Source organism: Terrapene carolina, unplaced genomic scaffold (genome assembly GCF_002925995.2).
Source record: "Terrapene carolina triunguis isolate 2854851 unplaced genomic scaffold, T_m_triunguis-2.0 Scaffold235, whole genome shotgun sequence".
NCBI lineage: Eukaryota > Metazoa > Chordata > Testudines > Emydidae > Terrapene > Terrapene triunguis.
In genome coordinates, this window is record NW_020664586.1 from 1,163,261 (window position 1) to 1,176,907 (window position 13,647).

General features: G+C 49.9%; 1 protein-coding gene across 1 annotated transcript in view; it reads right to left on the reverse strand.

Annotated features, from left to right (window-relative positions):
- The window catches only part of BSN (bassoon presynaptic cytomatrix protein), a 380,730-nt gene that overhangs the window by 247,035 nt on the left and 120,048 nt on the right, over window positions 1–13,647 (reverse strand). The window contains 1 exon segment of the mRNA XM_024193699.2: window positions 4,627–5,466. Within this exon segment, the coding sequence (XP_024049467.2) occupies window positions 4,627–5,466 (840 nt within the window).

Below are 13,647 nucleotides of genomic sequence, written 5' to 3' on the forward strand. Positions count from 1 at the left end.
CCCCCCCCCGTCTCTTGACTGCCTCCTCCAAAACCTCCCTGCCCCTTCTCCTGCCCCCTGGCCCCCTTACCCTGTTGGGCTCTGTGCGGAGCCGGACACGTGGCTGCGCTCCCCAGCGCAACACACAACCCGGTCCCTGCCCCCGCACAGTGCTGCCGGAGCGAGGGAGCAGGGGAGAAGGAGAAGTGGGGGGAGGAGGAGCTGCCGAGGCACGATGCAAACGGACCGGCAGGCTGGCCGGCTCAGAATGCAGGGAGGGAGGAGGAGCTCTACAGCTGCTCCGGAGTCCAGCCCGGCAAGCTGCGGGGGAAGGGCTCTGGCTGCCAGAGCCCCATGCGAGCGGCTGACTTTCCTGCAGCCCTCCCAGCCGCGCCTCGCTCTGCCTGGGGGGGAAATCCCGGACATTTTTAGTGATTTGCAAATTCCCCCCCAGACGCTATTTTTAACACAAAAAGGAGGACATGTCTGGGTAAATCCGGACGAATGGTAACCCTAGTTTCCCTCCACATGGCAGAAGCTATAAAAGGCCCTGGAAACATCTCCATTTTGCTTCTTTCCTGCTCAAACCTCTGGATTATGAACCAATGGGAGCATTCTAACCAAGGGACTGAGGACCTTCCAAATCATTTGGAAGCCACCACAGTCTTAATAAGACAGCAGTTTATTATTCCATCTCTGCATTAAGCCTGATCCAAGAACCTTGCAAATATTGTATGCATTTGATTTCTTTAACCAATTTTAACTCCCACCTTTCTTTCTTTTTATAAATACATTTTTAGATATTAGATACTAAAGAGTTCACAACAGCGTAATTATTGGGTAAAATCTGAGTTATATATTGACCTGGGTATGTGGCTGAAATTGGTTTTAAATAACCACTCATCATTAAGTCTAGTGTCTGGGTGTTGAATCCAGGACTGGAATACCTAAGGAGACTCCATTTCTTGTTAGCCAATGTGGTGAGACAGAAGTTTACTTTTATTGCTGAATTGGTACATCTTATGAAAGAATAACCACCAGTTTTGGGCTGTGTCTACCCTATTTCTCAGCAGCTTGTCCTGAATTTGGTACCCTCAGTTGTGATCCACTGAGGCACAGTGACAACCTACATCAAAGGGTTGGTACCAGGCTTCACTAAATGGGATTTGTACAAAGTATTATCAGTGGGAACAGAACTCTTATTCCTGAGCTGAATTCCATTGGCAAGTTGGTGAGATGAGGAGGGGAAGGTGGTTAATCCCTTTTTTCAGCTTCTGGATTTCCTGAAAATAGGCCAGATCTGAAAGCATTCCTGGCTGGTGTGGAGCATTACAATGCACATTGAATGACATACACCACTCATCAGTCCTTAGGGGAACACATGTGCTGGGGCTCACCCCATACAAGGCCTGGGCACCACCTACCTGTAAGTCCCACTTAAGCTCTCAAAGTGAAGAGTAAGTGGTAAGTGGAGGCTAACTCTCACCCATAATGTGGTTCTGCAAAAAGATCCTGCACATGCTCAGTACATAATTCACAAACCCTTAAAGCTGTGTTAATTTAAACCCATTTCTATTGAGGACTATTGTTAGATACACTTCCAACATTCAAACTTCATAAGAATGGCCAGGCTGGGTCAGACCAATGGTCCAACTAGCCTACTATCCTGTCTGCCGACAGTGGCCAGTGCCAGATGCGTCAGAGGGAACGAACAGAACAGGTAATCATCAAATGATCACTCCCATTGTCCACTGGCAATCAGAGGCTAGGGACACCCAGAGCATGGACATGTATCCTTGCCCATCCTGGCTAATAGCCATTGATGGACCTATCCTCCATGAACTTATCTAGTTATTTTTTGAACCCTGTTGTAGTTTTGTCCTTCACAACATCCCCTGGCAACAAGCTCCACAGATTGACTGTGCGTAGTGTGAAGAAATACTTCCTTTTGTTTATTTTAAACCTACTGCCTATTAATTTCATAGGATGACCCCTGGTTCTTGTGTTATGTGAAGGATTAAATAACACGTCCTTATTCACTTTCTCCACACCATTCATGATTTTATAGACCTCTATAAGACCCCTTAGTTGTCTCTTTTCTAAGATGAACAGTCCCAGTCTTTTTAATCTCTCCTCATATGGAAGCTGTTCCATACCCTTAGTCAATTTTGTTGCCCTTTTCTGTATCTTTTCCAATTCCAATATATCTTTTTTGAGATGGAGTGGCCAGAACTCTCCACAGTATTCAATGTGTGAGAGTACCGTGGATTTACATGGAGGCATTAAGATATTTACTGTCTTCTTATTAAGGCTAAGATTTTATCACGGATATTTTTAGTAAAAGTCTGGACAGGTCACGGGCAATAAAGAAAAATTAATGGAAGCCCATGACCTGTCCATGACATTTACTAAAAATATCCATGACAAAATGGGGAGCTCAGCTGTGGGGTCCCCACACCACCCACAGTGGCTGGGTACCTGCAGGGCCCCGCTTAGAGCTCCAGGGACCCCAACCACCTGTGGGGGGCTCAGAGCTCCAGGGTTCCCCACCGCCTGCTGTAGCTCGGAGCGCCCAGGGGCCCTGGGCGGCCAGGAGCTGTGAGGTACCTCCACTGCCTGCGGTGGCCAGGAGCTGCAGGGTGCCCCCGCTGCAGCTCACAGCTTCCAGGGCCCTGGGTAGCCGACAGCTGTGGGGTACCCCCACCGCTCATGGCGGCTCAAAGTTCCCGGGGGCCCCAGGCAGCTGGGAACTGCAGGGTAACCCTGCCGCCCACAGTGGCTTGGAGCTCCGGGGTTCCCCTCCCACCTGTAGTGGCCAAGAGCTATGGGGTACCCCCATCGCCTGCAGCGGCTCGGAGCTCCAGGAGGCCCCCGCCGCTGGAGGTGGCAGTGGTACCCTGCTGCTCCCAGCCACCGCAGGGGGACCCTGCAGCTCCCACCCACCGCAGGCTGAAGTCACGGAGGTCTCTGGAAGTCAAGGATTCCGTGACTTCCGTGACCTCCGTGATAAAATTGTAGCCTTACCCATAATGGAATTGGGCCAGGATAGCAGGGTTACCATCAGTACTCTTTGGGCAAAGTGCATGGGAATGTTAAATGACTTTGGTTCAATATCCCATCAAAATGACAGACACTCCAGCAGCACATCAAGTTAGAGCATTGCTCTACTACTAACTCAGAGGGGAGTGTGGCACCTACTGAATCAGCAGCACCACTTCCTGTGGCACTAGCAATAGGAAAACCTGGGACCTGAACAATAAGGACCCAGATTCACTACAGGCATAAGCAGGAGCAACTTCATTGGAGTTGCACTGCTTTATACCAATGGTGAAAATTGGCTCCAAATTGCTGTTTTTATGCCAGTATTCTTAATTAAAAAAAATACATCTGGCATACCCAAACTATACATTGTACTTAAGCAGACCTGGTTACAAATAGGATGTTTTTCAATGTTTTCTCATTAGATGTCTTTAAAATCTTGAGAAACAATTGATTTAATATCATACAGCAACAGACAAGGGTATAATAGTCAATCCCCCAATCTAACTCTAACCAAACACCAGAGCCAAAGTTCAGCCACCTGTAGGAGCCAAGCTTTCAATCACCTTGGACAGCCACCTGGTCTTTACAGTGAACAGGAAACCCTGAGCAGGCCCAGCAAATTTGAGATCCACATGGACGTTAAAGTCATTGAGCGCTACCGGCCTCTGTGCCTGTGAGGATCTTTGTGCAGGGAATAATGCAGTGCAACATGGTGAACCATACACCAGCAATGGTACTCCACCCGACCTTTATCCTACATACCCAATGGATGCACTCTATCAGAGCTAGTTTGGGAGCAGGATGTCTCTTACATTTTATATTGCACATAAACAGCACAGCCACATCGTCTCCCCAACAATCCCCCTTTAAATCACACTGTACCTAGTTCCCAGATGGAACCAACTGCACCAAAACCAGTCCTGCAGAATTAGGCAGCCAAAGTAAGGAGCCTCATCCCTTATCAAGTCATGGATGATTACTGATTTATTCACCACCAGCCTTCCATTGAACAGCATGACTCCAAAGCCAGGATCCACTTCCAGTACCCTATTGTCCTGAGAAATAACAGGCAGTACAAATGTCTTGCTACAGGCCCCTGCCTAACATAAAATCTTCCTTCACCTTGTTTCCTCCTGCCCATAACCATAGGGCCTGAGGACTCCAAGCCCTTGCAGCAAGCAGCAGCCACGTTCTATCCTCTTGGACACCCAAAGATGCCATTAAAGGGCTGCAGCCAAACAAGGACGTGCCAAGCAAACTGCAAAGGCCATTTTCAGCAACTCTACCCTGCCACCCCAAATCAAATATGGTAAAATCCCAACACAACCAAGATCCAAACACATGGCCCAAGTACACATCTAGGGCTTGTCTACACAATGGGGTAATGCACCACTGCGGTGTGATTTATTTCTAAAGCACCCTAACTTGTTGCAAATTAATCAGCCTTTTGAGAGGGACTTTGTCAAGGCTTTTTTTAGAAGTCTATTAAAACCTAAAAGGAAAATGCACCGACTTTTGCCATGTTATTAATATCTGAATCTCAGAACAGAATCAGGATTCCCAGTAAACTGCTACATGGGCAAGCCCAGTGTACAGCCTCCTTACCTCCACAAGATGAGGTGTTGGGTTGAATCCACACATGTTGCAGACCTGCTGTTTACAGGTCGTACAGGTATTATAGTTGGAGGGTTTCCCGGAGCCCACATTGATCTCTGATTTGCAAAGGGGGCACAAGACCCTTTCCTTCGGCACTTCCTTTGGCTTGATGACTTGTTCTGCTTTTCCTTGCTTTGTAGCTGGGGCAGTCCCAGGCCTACTCTGTGCTCCAGATGCAGCACTTGAGGCTCTGAGTCCAGCTTCTTTGCTGGCATCACTGAAGAGAATTTTTGGAGGCACTTTGCCAGGGGACTGCTGACTTTGCAGGGTGGCCTCTGGCTGGACGGACATGAGTGTGCTTGCCTGGGTCAAAAGAGAAGCCCCAAACCCGAAGAGCTTTCCTGTGAGGCCCTCTTGGGGTTGCTCTTGTGCTGCAGCACTGTGGGGGGGTGCTGAAGTCTTTGCTGGGGAGTCTCCCACAGTCTGTCTCTGGTCACAGGAGGAAGGCTTTGCTTGATGCTGAGGGGAAGACCTCACCACTTCCTGAGGTGCAGCAGGTTTTGGCTGGCCTTGGGTGTGTTGTTCCCTCTGTGCTGTAGCTGGGGGTGGTTTTGGTGACTCTGATTGCAGAACACCAGCACCATGCCTAATGCCTGGCTGCACAGTTCCTGGTGGTTTCTCCTGTCCTGTCATTCCCAGGAATGGAGGCTGGAGATGTTTGGCTGGAGACTGGGATGGAGAAAGTGAAGAGGAATGTAGCTGCTGCTGGCTTTTGGAGCGAGGTGCGGTGGTCATGTCCATTCCCAAAGCTCTCTGCATCTGGCAATTCAAACATAACCATTCTTTCACCTACAAGGCAAAAAAGACAATGCAGTGAGTGATGGATACTGACCATGATCAAGGACAGGATCCGCACAGCCAATGGCAACACAAGCAGTTTTCTGTACCTGTCTACCAACCTCAAAACTAACTGCCCAGGTTCTGCTAACTCTAGGAACATAATTAAGGCACTATCAAAATCTCTCTATGCAGAGAAACATTTTGCTATTAGATAAGCATGAGCAGAGGGCTCTTTCAGGTACAATTCTTCTGTGCCCCACCTGTGGCTAGAGACATGTGCAGAGAAGTGCACCGTTCTTGTATGTCTAATACCTTACAGCAGTGGTTCTAAACCTTTTTGGGCTCATTTATAAATGTTTATGGCCTGTCACAATGCAGTAAGGGAGTGGAGGCCCTGGGATGGTTTTGGTTGGCTCCTACCCCCAGGGGAAGTAGGATCCTGCCCAGCACTCACCCCACAGTGGCGGCTCCTGCAGCTCCTGTGCTGTGGGGCTGGCTGGGCTTGGCTCTCCACTTTGGGCATTGCAACTTCCGGGGTTGCAGTGCCCAGAGCCATAACCAGGGTGAGATGAGCAGGGCAGCCGCCCAGGGTGAAAAGCTGCAGGGACGGGAAAATGGAGCGGTGGGGGGTCACGTGCCTCCCTAGATTTCTGCCTTCAATTTAGCACAGAGGTTTCCAAACTGCAGGGGGCACTTCCCAGTTTGAAAACCATCACCTCCTGCCAGGGCCGGCTCCAGGCACCAGCTTGCCAAGCAGGTGCTTGGGGCGGCCACTTCGGAGAGGGGCGGCACGTCCAGCTATTCGGCGGCAATTCGGCGGACGGTCCCTCACTCCCGCTCGGAGCGAAGGACCTTCCGCCAAATTGCCGCCGCAGATCACGATCACAGCTTTTTTTTTGTTTTTGTTTTTGTTTTGTTTTTTTGTGGCTGCTTGGGGCGGCCAAAACCCTGGAGCCGGCCCTGCCTCCTGCTAGAAGACATCTGATCGGAAGGTGGTGGGAGCCGCTCAGCTCGCTCTGGCCCCTAGTTCTCTGCCCAGCAGCCCTCCCTGCCCTGCTCTCTGAGTCAGGCCACCTCTGAACAGCTGGGCACTACCCAGGCAGCAGCAAGCAAGTGCCTCAGGAAGCATCTCATGGCAGGCAGGCTCTGCGGGCAGAGGTTGGCTTCAGGGGGTGGCACCAGCTGGTGCTGGGCTTCTTTGGGGCAGAGGCAAGAGTGAGTTGGGCACAGCTCTGAGATATGCCGACCGCTCTGCCTGGGGATTGTCATCTCTCCCGGGCAGGCAAACTGTTGACTGTGAAAGCAAAAGGCTAGTTTTCACTCCATAAATCAGGATTTACTGGATGGAAATTAAAAGTATAAAATGCCTTGGCTAAGTAGCGATAAATGAAAAACTCCCCCCTTGAGAGACATTCCCTGTGTCACACTAATGTCTGCATTAAGTTAATTAAAGAGGCTGTATAGGAGCTGTGAGCCTTTTGATTCTAAGAATCCCCAGGACGCCCATGCAGCTGTATAAATATTAATATATAAAACTGTTTGCAGGATAATCAGCTCTGCATACGTAGTGCTTCTCTGAGACAAGCGATTAGGGCCCTAAAAAGGAAAACACCATTCGCAAATGAGACCTGCCTAAGCCATAAAAGTCCTGGACTGTTAACTGGAAACTGAGATCGCTGCTGACCTGACCTTCAGGACACAGGATGTGTCCAGCACTTCTACCCAATGAACCATGAGGGGGCACACTGTACTTCTGCTCGTACAGAGGGAATGTAGAGCTTGCTTGGCCTAGCTAGAGGAGGTGTAGCTGATGCCAGTCGGCAAGAGATTCAGAACCAAGGTACAAACTAGTACCCCACTCACATAACTTCACCTTCTACATGGGCAAGCATGCACATAGCCACGAGTGACAGACACCAACAGCAATCCTAGCTGGATGTACCCGGGCTAAATATGGCAAGGCAGTACCCACACCATAGTTAAGGGGGTAACTACATTCCCATTATAACTGGATTTTTCCTCCTCCTAATATGCTCAGAAAAAAAATTATTACTAGGTCCAAATATTCCTATTAATGTAAATGACAACACTTTTTAAAATTCTGCTCTCAGTCTTAGCAATATGTAGTAGTAAGTTTCACAGGCTAATTACGTGGTGTGTAAAGAAGTATTTCCGTTTGATCCGCGTTAAATCTGTTGCCTTTTCATTTCATTGAGTGTCCCATTGTTCTTGTATTATAAGAGAGTAAAGTGGACTACCTCAAACCACTGTGCTGTATGAAAAGGGAAACTGAGGCACACTACCATATTGCTTTTACCACTAAATGCCAAGATTTTTATACTATGCACAACATTAATTTCTACATTGTCTTGATATTAATTGGGTTCCAAACATTTGCCAGAGCTTATCATAGAACCATAGAATATTAGGGTTGGAAGAGACCTCAGGAGGTCATGTAGTTCAATCCACTGGTCAAAGCAGGACCAACATCAACTAAATCATCCTAGCCAAGGCTTTGTCAAGCCGGGCCTTAAAAACCTCTAAGGATGGAGATTCCACCACCTCCCTAGGTAACCCATTCCAGTGCTTCACCACCCTCCTAGTGAAATAGTGTTTCCTAATATCCAACTTAGACCTCTCCCACTGCAACTTGAGACCCTTGCTTCTTGTTCTGTCCTCTGCCACCACTGAGAACAGCCTAGCTCTGTCCTCTTTAGAACCCCCCTTCAGATAGTTGAAGGCTACTATCAAATCCCCCCTCACTCTTCTCTTCTGCAGACTAAATAACCCCAGTTCCCTGAGCCTCTCCTCGTAAGTCATATCCCTCAACCCCCTAATCATTTTTATTGCCCTCTGCTGTACTCTTTCCAATTCGTCCACATCCTTTCTATAGTGGGGGGACCAAAACTGGACGCAATACTCCAGATGTGGCCTCACCAGTGTCGAATAGAGGGGAATCATCACTTCCTTCGATCTGCTGGCAATGCTCCTACTAATACAGCCCAATATTCCGTTGGCCTTCTTGGCAACAAGGGCACACTGCTGACTCATATCTAGCTTCTCGTCCACTTTAATCCCCAGGTCCATTTCTGTAGAACTGTTGCTTAGCCAGTCGGTCCCCAGCCTGCAGCGGTACATGGGATTCTTTCTTCCTAAGTGCAGGACTCTGCACTTGTCCTTGTTGAACCTCATCAGATTTCTTTTGGCCCACTCCTCCGATTTGTCTAGGTCACTCTGGACCCTACCCTACCCTCCAGCTTATCTACTTCTCCCCCAAGCTTAGTGTCATCTGCGAATTTGCTGAGGGTGCAATTAATCCAATCATCCAGATCATTAATAAAGATGCTGAACAAAACCGGCCACAGGACCGACCCGTGGGGTCTCCGCTTGATACCGGCTGCCAACTAGACATCGAGACGTTGATCACTATCCATTGAGCCCAACAATCTAGCCAGCTTTCTATCCACTGTGACAGACCCAGACCAGTGGGGTACAGGAGTCTGGTAGAGGGCAAATATACTGGTCACTGGATGAGTAGTTTTCTGTTCCCTCAGTGACCAGAGCAGGGGCCGCACTAGAGTAATCAGGAACCTGCTAGAACCAGTTAAGGCAGGCAGGCTAATTAGGACACCTGGAGCCAATTAAGAAGAAGCTACTAGAATCAATTAAGGCAGGCTAATCAGGGCACCTGGGTTTTAAAAAGGAGCTCACTTCAGTTTGTGGTGCGGGTGTGAGGAGCTGGGAGCAAGAGGCGCAAGGAGCTGAGAGTGAGAGGGTGTGCTGCTGGAGGACTGAGGAGCACAAGCGTTATCAGACACCAGGAGGAAGGTCCTGTGGTGAGAATAAGGAAGGTGTTTGGAGGAGGCCATGGGGAAGTAGCCCAGGGAGTTGTAGCTGTCATGCAGCTGTTACAGGAGGCACTATAGACAGCTGCAGTCCACAGGGCCCTGGGCTGGAACCCGGAGTAGAGGGCAGGCCTGGGTTCCCCCCAAGCCTCCCAATTGACCTGGACTGTGGGTTCTTCCAGAGGGGAAGGTCTCTGGGCTGTTCCCCAACCCACATGGTGAATCTCTGAGGCAAGAAAATCCGCCAATAAGCGCAGGACCCACCAAGATAAAGGAGGAACTTTGTCACACCACTTTATAGTCCATTCATCCAATCCATACTTTTTTAACTTGCTGTCAAGAATACTGTGGGAGACAGTATCAAAAGCTTTGCTAAAGTCAAGATATATCACATCCACCGCTTTCCCCATATCCACAGAGCCAGTTATCTCATCATAGAAGGCAATCAGGTTGGTCAGGCATGGCTTGCCCTTGGTGAATCCATGTTGACTGTTCCTGATCACCTTCCTCTCTCCAAGTATTTCAAAATGGATTCCTTGAGGACCTGCTCCATGATTTTGCTGGGGACTGTCGTTCCCCAGGTTCTCTTTCTTCCCTTTTTTAAATATGGGCACTATATCTGCCTTTTTCCAATTGTCCAGGACCTCCCCTGATTGCCATGAATTTTCACAGATAATTGCCAATGGCTCTGCAATCACATCAGCCAACTCTCTCAGCACCCTTGCATGCATTAGATCTTGACCCATGAACTTGTGCACGTTCAGCTTTTCTAAATAGTCCTTAACCAGTTCTTTCACTACTGAGGGCTGCTCACCTCCTCCCCATACTGTGTTGCCCATTGCAGCAGTCTGAGACCTGACCTTGTCTGTGAAGACCGAGGCAAAAAAAGCATTGAGTACTTCAGGTTTTTTCACATCATCTGTCACTATGTTGCCTCTCTCATTCAGTAAGGGACCCACACTTTCCCTGACCTTCTTCTTGTTGCTAACATACCTGTAGAACCCCTTCTTGTTACCCTTCACATCCCTTGCTAGCTGCAACTCCAATTGTGCCTTGGCCTTCCTGCTTACACCCCTGTATGCTTGAGCAATATTTTTATACTCCTCCTTAGTCATCTGTCCAAATTTCCACTTCTTGTAAGCTTTCACTTCTTGTAAGCTTGTATGGATAAAGTAGCTATGTTCTTTAGCTCTTGGCAAGATCACATGAGACATACAGGAACCATGCTGCAAGAGCAGATCCAATCCACTATTGTTCTAACCAAGTCTTACCTTGAGTTTGTAAAGAAGTTCAATCATTTTATTGAACATGACTTAGATAAACCATTTCTGTTATACACTGATACAGCTTCTAACCCAATACTAGCTGTAGTAAGGCAGAACCAAGGATGGGTAGGGTGACCAGATAGCAAGAGTGAAATATCAGGACACATTTGGCGAGCGGGCGGGGGAAGGGGTAGACAGACACAGGTGCACAGCCCCGACCGGAGCCAGAGGCACACTGGTCCGCCTGGCCCTGTGCTACCAGCGTGCCCCTTCCTGTTGGGGGTGGGCCCATGCTGCGCCACACAAGTACCCTGCCCAGCGCCCCCTGGCTCCACTATGCCCAGAGCCCCCCTACAACCTTTCCACCACAAATGCACAGTGCTGTGCACACACACCCGCCCAGTGCCCCCCTGCCCACAGCCCCACCACAGCTGCCCAGCACCCCACACAGAACCCCCCACTCGCTCGTTTCTCAATACACACAGATTTCCCCTCCTTCCCTTCCTTCATCCCTCCCAGTGCCCTTCCCCACAGCCCCACCACCACAACTACACAATGCCCCACACAAACCTGCACTGCCCATTGCCCTGACACACACAAACCTCCCCCACTGCCCAGCATCCTCCACACTCTCACAGCCCAGCACCCCCCCCACACCTCCCAGACACTCACTCCATCACACCCTGCCCCCTTCCCTGGCCCCATTCACAAGCCCTGCTGGGAGGTCTTTGGCTCCTAGGGTGACAGCGGCGAGGGGGGTCTCCAGATTCTCCATGTGCTGCGCCCGCCACAAGTGCAAGCTCCGTGGCTCCCATTGGCCGGGAAAAGCGCCAATGGGAGCTGCCGGAGTCGCGTAGCGGGACTTGCAGGTGCCAGCAGCACGCAGAACCCCCCCACCCTAAGAGCCAGGGGGCGAGGTGGGGAGTCCCGGTGGTGCGCGGGGGCAGCTCCCATCCCGGGAAGCATCCGGCAGGCTGATCCCCCTGGCTCCTAGGGTCGTGGGGTGGGTCAGGTGGGGCGGGCGGAGGGCTCTCTGCCCGCTCCCGGTGCCTGCAAGCCCCGCCCCTGCAGCATGTGGTGCTCCTGCCGGCAGGCGGGCGCTGGGAGCTGCCCCAGGAAGCGGTAAGCGGTGGTGCCACAGCTGCAGTGCTGCGGCGCTGCAGCTGCGGTCTGGACGGTCCCTGATATCAGGACAAAGGGCGTCCCAACCGATGTAAGGTCGGGACATGGGACAAGTAACCTAAAAACGGGACTGTCCTGATAATATCGGGACGTCTGGTCACCCTAAGGATGGGGAGCTCTTGGGATGCAGTCAGTAATGTTTGTGTCATCCCTTCCTGCATCAATTTTGCGTTGGGGCTGTGACGTTATTGACATGAACTGCGACCATATAGATCATTGTTGCAAACAAGATCATATAGTGGCACCAAATCTTGTACAAAGGAGGTCATGTAAGGTGTCCATGAAATGGTTTGCCATTACTATATGTAATTTATTCCATTTAACCAATTATAACTCTCATCTATATTTCTTTCTTTTTATGAATAAACCTTTGGGTGGGGAAGCCATAAGTTTGGGAAACCATACGTTTGGTCAGGCCAAACCCCAAAATGTCTCCCTGCTTCTGTCACCCAGCTACCTCCATTACCAGTGACTCCTAGTGCTCCTCCACAGTCTCCCTTGTCTGGGGAAACAGTCCTTACTGCCTGGTGGCTGCCTCAGCTGGCAGGCTAGTAACCCTTTCTCTCCGGTAGGGAGGCTGCTAGCTCCTGCCTCTTTGCCAGTCAGCCCCCAACTGAGCTAGATCCTCTCTGTCCTCCGCTCTCCAGGCCTGGCATTGGCTGCAGGGCTAGCTGGGGCCCCAAGGCTCTCTTTAACCTATGCCATGCTGGCAGGCAGTTTCTCCACTTCATCACAAGGTCCTTCTGTTTTCCATACAGTCCTCTCTAGACTTACCTAAATTAAGTACTTTTGCATCACCCATAAAGTTTGACATTTCATTGTTCAACTGCCTCTGCAGATCATGAATACAGATATTAAATAACCCCAGTTCTGGGGCACCCCCTTATGAACCTCCTTTCATATTAAGAACCAGCAGAGCTGAGAAAGGGATGGAGCAAAAGTGGGTTTTAGTCTTGTTTTGCTCTTCCCTGATTCTGGGGCCAGCTGAGGACTAGCGTGCTTGCCTCAGGTGTGCTCTAAATTATATATGGCTGCACAAGTTCCCAAGGGGCCATTCCACAGCTAGGGATCCCCAGAACACAAGAATGAACTGGCCAGGCCTGCTCCCCAGCCACACCCCCAACCCCACACCCTATGCTGGGGCCAGGAGGGCTATGGGATAGACCTAACCCAACCATCTTTGGGTCATGGTGCTCAGTTTTGGTACAATGCCTCCCTCAAGGATGTTGAGCTACTATATTCACAAGTTACTTCTTGAGTATTTCACTTAGAACTAAATTAAGAGAAGCCTCAATTCTTCTCCAACAATTACACATGCCGATTGTTTCTTGAGACTGCCCTATATGAGCAATTTAACCAGTTGAGATTTGCGTAGTTCATGTTATTACTATTTAGCAGATTTCATGATCTCTTTGCTCTGTCTCAATGTTGTGCCCTTGCTATCAGTATTCTGATCTGCAGGCCAAAGATCCTATAATTGCATTCTAATAACCTGGGATTTCTCCTCATTACTCTACTTCACGGCAGTTTCTGTTGTGTTACTGACATGTCCAGCAGATGTCATTGTCTCGAATGCTCATCAGCACATCAGCTTCCCCAAGCTCATAGTTGAAATAGTCCCTAAAAACTTGTCAGCTTTCTGGGACCCCTTTGATTTAAGGCACAGCCCATCCCTTCTGAGCAGGCTCTCTCATCCCCAAAGAGTCCCCCAGTACCCAGGGCCGGCGCTTCCACTAGGCGACCCTAGGAGGTTGCCTAGGGTGGCAGGATTTGGGGGGTGGCATTTTGCCGCCCTAGTCGGAAATTTGGCAGCGGGGGTCCTTCCGCTCCGGGTCTTCGGTAGAAATTCAGCGGCGGGTCCTTCACTCACTCTGGGACCCGCCGCCGAAGTGCCCTGA